Below are 7589 nucleotides of genomic sequence, written 5' to 3'. Positions count from 1 at the left end.
TTTTTTTTTTTTTTTTTTTTTGCTCATACCAATCGAGATTGTGTTCCTTACCCCTCTTAATAATTCTCAATACATGCATCACGATATGGTTGAATCCAACAAAAATATATCATTTTCTTGAGTGTGTTTTAGGAAGAAAAAACAACATTGAGTGAAGCAAGTTCTCAAATGAAAACATTGGAAAGTGCATAAGGTTCAATGAATTTACATAAAGAGTAAATTAATAAGTACTATTTATATTGTGGGCATTTAAATTAAAATTGAGATAATGTGTTTTAAACATGTGGGTGGCTAGAAAAGTAATATAATAATAATGATGCGAGGGTTTTCCTAATATGGTTGCTTTGTAACGCTTGGAAAAAGGAAAAAAAGGAAAAAATAAAAATAAAATAATAATATGGACAAATATAAAAGTGACTTTGAACATGTAAAATATGATGTTTTGTTCCTTGTTCCTTGTTCCTTGTTTTCCTATAAATAATTTCTTTGTTTTTTACAGATAGGATTTCCCCCATTTGTGGGGCCATCCCAGCCGTCGGTTACAAACTTTTTCCTCACCTTACATCGTTGATCTTGTTTTCTTTTTATTTTAAACTTTATTTATTTTTTTAAATTCTAGTTCTCTAAATTAAATTAGCTTAATTAATTTCAATTATAAAATTCATTCAAATAGGGTTTTTAAAACAAAATTACCAATAATTATTAGATGATTACAGAAGTGGAAGATAATTAACTAAATTTGACTTGAAAAGTGATTGTCGGCACGTCACGTTCTCTTTTAAAATTTTTTAAAAGTCATGTTTGTCGCTAGCTACGTTAACTTCAATCACCTAATTTAATCCACGGACATATTTGAATGCAAATGGAAAGGTTTGAATTTTGATGAAGTTAAGATGAGTAATTTGTTGGTGTTGTTATGGATGAAAACAGTACGTGACGATTGATAAAGGGGAGAAGCATTTAATCCGAGACGAAAACGAGGAGAAAAGGAAAGAGGCGGCGGCAGCAGCAGCAACAGCTTCAGCTTACCCAAACATGAACATTAAAGACGAAGAAGAGGATGACAATTTAGCTCTGTTGATCGAACAGCTCAAACACAGATCAGAAGACGACGAGCTCCCACAGTCACCTTGCGCCACTAGCCTCCTACGTTCACGTTCATACTTTGAGAGAGGGAGCTATACGGGAACTGAAAAGGGGAATGACAACAATAATAATCATAATGATAATAATGATAATAATGATAATAATGGGAAGGAAGTGGAAGGCTTTGAAGATTGCTTTGGAGACCTTGAAATTCTGCCGGAAGTTAGTGGGTTCAAATTCCCTATTCTAGACTATTTGAGAAACGACAGAATATGAACAAAACAAGATCATAAACACAGTTGTTGTTGTTGTTATTGTTGTGTACTGTTATTATATAATGCGTATGTACTTATGTCTTTTGTTGTTGTATCGTCTCTGTCTATAGCGTCTGGACTCTCTTGATCCAAACAGCTGCTGCTGCAACAGAGAAAATTTTGCTGTTTTGAATCATTTTGAACCTATTGCAAGTGTTTTTGAGCTGAAATTGTAAATTCTTCCGTGTTTTTTTAACCATACATACTCAAATTAATTATGGTTGTTGGATGATGGAAGTCCCACCCCGCTAATTTAAGAATGATCATGGGTTTATAAGCGAGAAATACTAACTCCATTAGAGTGAGGTCGAAATGCAGATGTATTAAATGGCATTAAGGGAGACTATGTAGCCGAACTAATAGCCAATGAGGCATTTTGGGGAAGCTCAAAGCAAAGCCATGAGAGCTTATGCTTAAAGTGGACAATATCATACCATTGTGGAGAGTCGTGTTACTGAACTAATAGCCAATGAGGCCGTTTGGGGAAATCCAAAGTAAAGCCATGAGAGCTTATGTTCAAAGTGGACAATATCATACCATTGTGGAGAGTCGTGTTGCCGAACTAATAGCCAATGAGGCCGTTTGGGAAAGTCCAAAGTAAAGCCATGAGAGCTTATGTTCAAAGTGGACAATATCATACCATTGTGGAGAGTCGTGTTGCCGAACTAATAGCCAATGAGGCCGTTTGGGAAAGTCCAAAGTAAAGCCATGAGAGCTTATGTTCAAAGTGGACAATATCATACCATTGTGGAGAGTCGTGTTGCCGAACTAATAGCCAATGAGGCCGTTTGGGAAAGTCCAAAGTAAAGCCATGAGAGCTTATGTTCAAAGTGGACAATATCATACCATTGTGGAGAGTCGTGTTGCCGAACTAATAGCCAATGAGGCCGTTTGGGGAAGTCAAAAGTAAAACCATGAGAGCTTATGCTCAAAATGGACAATATCATATGGAGAGTCGTGTTCGTCTAACCATGGTAACAATGTGGAGCTAATTATTTATGTTTTTTCTTAGTTAGTTATTGGGATAATGTATGTTTTTTCTTAAACGACGTCGTTTGGGTAAGTCTGTAAAATTCAAAGCCGTGTAGAGAGTCCCATTGGGGATAAGCATCTCTGAGACCTACAAAGCTTCTTCCCTCTCAATCCTTTCCGTCCTTCGTTCAATGGCTTCTTCAACTCTCGTCCCCATTGCCTTTCATTTCGTACGTTCTTCTCCCTTTCATCGTCTTCCGATTCCTCAATTAAAGCCTTTCTCCGGCGTCCACTCCGCCCTATCCGTAGCCCCAATTTCCTCCTCGATTCTCTCTGCAACTCGAGTCAGATCCTCAGACATTGATACTACCTTCTTTGATACCTTCAATCCCGATGAAGATTTTGTCTACGACCCTCCTGAAGTCCCGGAAGGCTTTGTCGCGCCTCCCTCCTTCGACGAGGGCCCATTAGAATCTGAGGACGAAATTGCCGCCGCTTACGAGGAGCTCTATGGCCCCGCTTACAGTGGAGTTAGTGTTCTGGGAAATGATATTTATGTAATGGATTCTAAGATGAAGAAATTGGGCGGATTCGGCTCAAAGATCAAGAAGGACAAGCTGCGGGATGGGTTCGAAGAGCGGGTTGTGCAAGTTCGGAGGGTCACTAAAGTGGTTAAAGGTGGGAAACAGTTGCATTTTAGGGCAATCGTTGTTGTGGGTGATAAAAAGGGGCAGGTCGGTGTTGGTGTTGGTAAAGCTAAGGAAGTCATCTCCGCTGTCCAGAAATCGGCGATCAATGCTCGCCGGAACATCGTCACTGTCCCCATGACCAAGTACCTCACATTCCCCCACAGGTCCGTGACTTTGTCTTCGAATTGTAAAATTCCAATACCACTGAATTTGATACTAATAGAGGCTTCTGTAGTAGCTTTATTGTCATGCTTTAGTTTGCTGATAATGGGAATACGTTCAATTAGGAATATGGGATTTAAGGAAGAGTAGAATTGGATGATTATTGCTTATACTGGTCTATAGAACACCTTAGTTCAAGTATAATCCTTACTTCGATAGTTCAATGACTTTGTTTGAAGTTATTTAATGCCCCAATCCTGTAGTGTGCAGGCAGGTTGAACTTCGAATCCTTATTGAAAGTTGGTGTTTTGAGTTATTTGTTGGTTCTGTAGCTGCATTTTGTTTATATTGAGTTGTTGTTTGTAAATGACAAGGCATGTTTCCCAGTTTAGTCTAGAGTCCTACAGTTCAATTTAGTCGATTAGAGTATGCAGAACATGTCTTTTTTCGATCAAGCGATCGAGCTTCCAGTGTTCGATCTGCGGCTGAAAGAATTAGTACCTAAAAAGCCCCATGAGAATGAGATATATATATAGAATGCTTTCATTTTAGATGCAAATATAAAGAGTAAGGGCATGCTTTTTAGAGTGATTTTGTTAAAATCACTTTTGACATGTCCAAAATCATTTCCGAACGTATAGCAGTTTCTAGGAAGCGAGAAGCTAAAGCAAACAAACTCGACTTCAGTCAAGAACTTGTAGTTTGAAACTCAATTTTCCCACAAGTAACAGAAGCTTCAAATTATGAATCCTATACTAAAGTAGTATTTCAGTTGTATTCACATGTTGGGTTACCCTGTTTTACTGCAAATGTTGGCTAAGGAGAATGAAGAAATTGTAGGTCGGAGGGAGATTATGGAGCAGCAAAAGTAATGCTGAGGCCTGCTTCTCCTGGTACTGGTGTGATTGCTGGTGGAGCAGTGAGAATCGTCCTCGAAATGGCGGGTGTCGAGAATGCGTTAGGGAAGCAAATTGGAAGTAACAATGCCCTCAACAACGCCAGAGCAACGGTGGTCGCCGTTCAGAAGATGAAACAGTTTCGGGAGGTTGCACGGGAGCGAGGTATCCCCATGGAAGAGTTGTGGAAGTGAAGAGGAGGGAAAGGGTGAGTTATTTTCCCTTGGCTCAGTTTTTCTTTGACATATATTAGTAAATCTATTCTTGTAACCCAATATGTTGTAGAAACGGCAATGAGGTTCCCCCCCTAAATTTGCACATTAGTTTATATAGCCTTGAACTATATTTGTTCGTTGCTTTCACTGTGAAGCAGGCTTTTATAACAAATTTAGAATGTTGAAGAACACTGTTCTAACACAGTTCATAGCGTGGTAGGAAGTACACATGAGAGGAGATAGACGGAGATTACTCTGTCTACCTTTTTAATCGAAGGTATACATATCTCAACATAAGCCAAGAGGCATATCTTGTGCCTCCAACTTCATGTTGCACCTATCAACTCCGGTTTACCTTCTTTTTGTCTTGTGTCTAACTCTGAAAGCCTTTTTAGCATTTTCCTAAAAATTCTCATGTGAAGCTTGATTGAGAAGATTACTGAGTCACTATCTGTTCACTCTATTTCAAGGCGATGCCCCAGAGCTTGCTTGTTGAAGATGATGGACGGGTATTCAACCAACTTAAATTACTAATGAAAGATAATCTCCCTGTCTGAATCCAAACTTTGGCTACTCATCCTCTTGGCTATAGCATTCAACTTTTTTGAAGTGTACGTTACTCTCCTGTCTCCACACATTTTGGAGCCCCCACTTCACATTTTTCATTATCACAAGTCTACAGTTCTAAGGGTGAATCATGTCATCCATGGATGCTTTCAAGATGAACTCCCACACCTTAGAAAATGAAATTGACCCAAAATGACGAAACAATTGAAAAATCCGCCCTCTCAATATGTATCTATATTTATGTTCGTGCACAAATTCACCCCCACATAAATTTGCGTTTTGTTCCTGTTTTCAAATATCGGAACTTGATTATATTCTAGTCATCGCCCTTTCAACACATCGGAACTTGAAAGCATTTGTAGCGTAGTTAGCACCAATCGTGTTACGAGCACATACTTGGAGCAAATCCGGTAGAGAAGAGAATAACTGAAGGTTAGCTTGACCTTCATATAAGGAAACGCAGCTGAGAGTGGACCAATTTTAGCTCTGGGAGAGTCTCACTTTCCAAATTTATAAAATGTAATAAATAACTAAATAAATATAAACCCTTTTTTTGTTATTGTACCTTAACAGACTTGATTTATTATAACACTTCCTCACAGATCCACCAACCTTATTTTGACCAAAAACATTCTAAATCAAATCCAAATTTAGGTAATTACTAGCTTTTTATGTCTTTTTTTTTTTTTTCAACCAATTTTATTTAGACTTCAAACATAAAATAATGTTTCTGAAAATGACCCATTGCAGCTGTTTGCATTGTGTTCCTCGCCATTTACTTAAAGTTTAACAAATTAAAGGGTTTTTTTAAAATTAATTCTAAAAATATATGTTGAACTAAAAGATACAGAAAAATTGGAGCAAAGGGATTTTTCATTGAATTCTCTGCAAATAAACGGCATTACAGATTTTTGTGTTCTCCTATGCTCAGTATTACTGATTCAAAATTCCAAGACATTGAAGAAAAATTGGAAAAAGAAAAAAAAATGAAGAACATTAAATTGAAAGGTTAAATTCCCATTGAATTCAAGATGCAGAAGAGCGAGGTGGAGCTGGTTGATCTCCAGGGGAAGTGACTGGAAACAGAGGCAAGAGCTGCGGCTCCGATTCCCTGGGGGTGGTGGCCGGCGATGGGTGCAAGTAAAATCCCTTTTCTCTAATGGCTTTAGCTTCGGCTTGTTCATCCACCGGCGGATTAATAGTGATGTTGTTGGACGGTTCACAATTCAACGGCTGCGATCGGCGGAAGGGGTCGGGAATGAGCGGCGTGACGGGGCTGAGGACGAGGGTTGGGAAATCCAGCATGGTGGGGGAGAGAATTTCGGGGTAATTTCTGGGGGAGAATCCGGCAGTAAGAGAGGCAAAAACAGGACTGATTTGGAAGTTATTGAGCAGATTTCTACGCTCGTACAGCTTGAACGTGGAGTGTTGGCGTTTGGGGATGGATTTAATCGGAGGGATATGGGTTTTGGGTGTGGATATTTGCTTCGCGGTTTCGGGCGATCCGGTCAGCATTTGAACTACTTCTTTGAAAGAGGAGGTATCGGCTTGGACGAAAGTGGCCGGGTACGGGTTTGCAGATTCGGATCTGTTCGTGATTCTGGTCGTTGGAGACGGCGGCGGTGGTGGTTGAAGCCCATTGGCGGCGGCGGCGGTGGTGGTGGTGGTGGACTTTTGATGAGGCCTTGGAGAGATTTTCATGGATGGGTTTCAAGAAGAGCTCAGGAACGGTGAGATTCAATTCATTTCAAGTGGGAATTTGTTAGTTTTGTGTTTGGTTTGGTAAGAGGGATTTTAGAGTTTTTCTACACAATCTCACGCGCGCTCCTCCCGTTTCTTTCTCACTTTCTTACCATATAACCCAAAATAAGATAGATCAAAACGAAAGTGAAGACCACGCGTTGAGAGAGAGGGTAGGATTGTATGGAAGGATAGGGGCCACGTTGGGTATGACGCAAGATGTGGTATTTGGAATTTTAGATAACGAAAGAGAGACTGTGAGGTCCACTCACAGATGGGAGAGTGAAGACATCGTCAAACTCAAATTCAATTTTTCCCGTTGACTTTCTGCACCAGCATTTAATATTTAAAAAAAAAAAAAAAAAACGAATTTACTAATTTTTCTTTTATTTATTTATTTCAAATATCAACATTATTTTAATTCAATTACTAATAATAATTTCAAATAATTCAAAAACTGGATGTTACGAAGTCCCTTCTTTTGCCGTCTCATAATTTGGAGCATTTAAGGTTACAAATTTGTGTTCCCTATTCCTATTCCATTATTTATATATCAAAACAGCCATTATTATATTTTTAACGTCCCTCACAATTAATTCAAGTAGTTGACGGTTGTGGATTTACACTCATTTTCCTTTTATTTTTTCATTATAAATTTTCATAATGCTCCAAAGTTAAAATTATTGGTTGAAACTTTTTTTTTATTTAAAAAAAAAAAAACACAATCGTTGAAGCTTTCAAAATATAAATATTAAATAAATCGATATCTTTCACAATTTATTAATTATTGCACAAAGATTTTAAATTTATAATCTGTCACTATCATCCCCAAATAAATTAAGTCAAGAAGTTATAATGTAACCTTGGCAAATGGTTTCTTTTATCTTTTTTTCTTTTTTCCATAAAAAAGGAAAAAGGAAATTAAAAAAAAATAGAAAAAAAGAATAA

The 7589-nt window shown here is 38.1% G+C and overlaps 3 protein-coding genes across 4 annotated transcripts in view; 2 read left to right on the top strand and 1 right to left on the bottom strand.

The window, feature by feature from the left end:
* LOC111781960 (B3 domain-containing transcription factor LEC2-like) overlaps nt 1-1577 on the top strand; it is a gene marked incomplete in the record, with an annotated part of 2632 nt that extends 1055 nt beyond the window's left edge. The window contains 1 exon segment of the mRNA XM_023662710.1: nt 931-1577. Coding sequence (XP_023518478.1) covers nt 931-1362 — 432 coding nt within the window.
* Nucleotides 1578-2492: 915 nt separating this feature from the next.
* On the top strand, nt 2493-5024 carry LOC111781967 (30S ribosomal protein S5, chloroplastic-like). 2 transcript variants are annotated; one of them, XM_023662716.1, is made up of 3 exons: nt 2493-3225; nt 4064-4327; nt 4805-5024. In XM_023662716.1, exons 1-2 carry the CDS (start codon nt 2564-2566, stop codon nt 4311-4313), a joined length of 912 nt encoding a protein of 303 aa, XP_023518484.1. In that variant the 5' UTR covers nt 2493-2563; the 3' UTR covers nt 4314-4327; nt 4805-5024. The 2 variants fall into 2 exon arrangements, with proteins under 2 accessions (XP_023518484.1, XP_023518483.1); XM_023662715.1 differs by lacking the exon at nt 4805-5024 and having other exon boundaries at nt 4064-4523.
* A 732-nt stretch (nt 5025-5756) lies between these two features.
* On the bottom strand, nt 5757-6626 carry LOC111780953 (VQ motif-containing protein 4-like). Its single transcript, XM_023661321.1, has one exon. The coding sequence runs from the start codon at nt 6600-6602 to the stop codon at nt 5928-5930; it is 675 nt and encodes a 224-aa protein (XP_023517089.1). The 5' UTR covers nt 6603-6626; the 3' UTR covers nt 5757-5927.
* Nucleotides 6627-7589: the final 963 nt, after the last annotated feature.

Source organism: Cucurbita pepo, chromosome LG19, assembly GCF_002806865.2.
Source record: "Cucurbita pepo subsp. pepo cultivar mu-cu-16 chromosome LG19, ASM280686v2, whole genome shotgun sequence".
NCBI lineage: Eukaryota > Viridiplantae > Streptophyta > Magnoliopsida > Cucurbitales > Cucurbitaceae > Cucurbita > Cucurbita pepo.
Note: the sequence above shows the minus strand (reverse complement) of the source record. Positions and strands in the feature narration are given on the sequence as shown.

Coding starts and splice junctions, on each gene's coding strand:
- LOC111781967 (XM_023662716.1), top strand. CDS start 2,564: ATGGCTTCTTCAACTCTCGTCCCCATTGCCTTTCATTTCGTACGTTCT. Junction 3,226..4,063: donor TACCTCACATTCCCCCACAG/GTCCGTGACTTT, acceptor AAGAAATTGTAG/GTCGGAGGGAGATTATGGAG.
- LOC111780953 (XM_023661321.1), bottom strand. CDS start 6,602: ATGAAAATCTCTCCAAGGCCTCATCAAAAGTCCACCACCACCACCACC.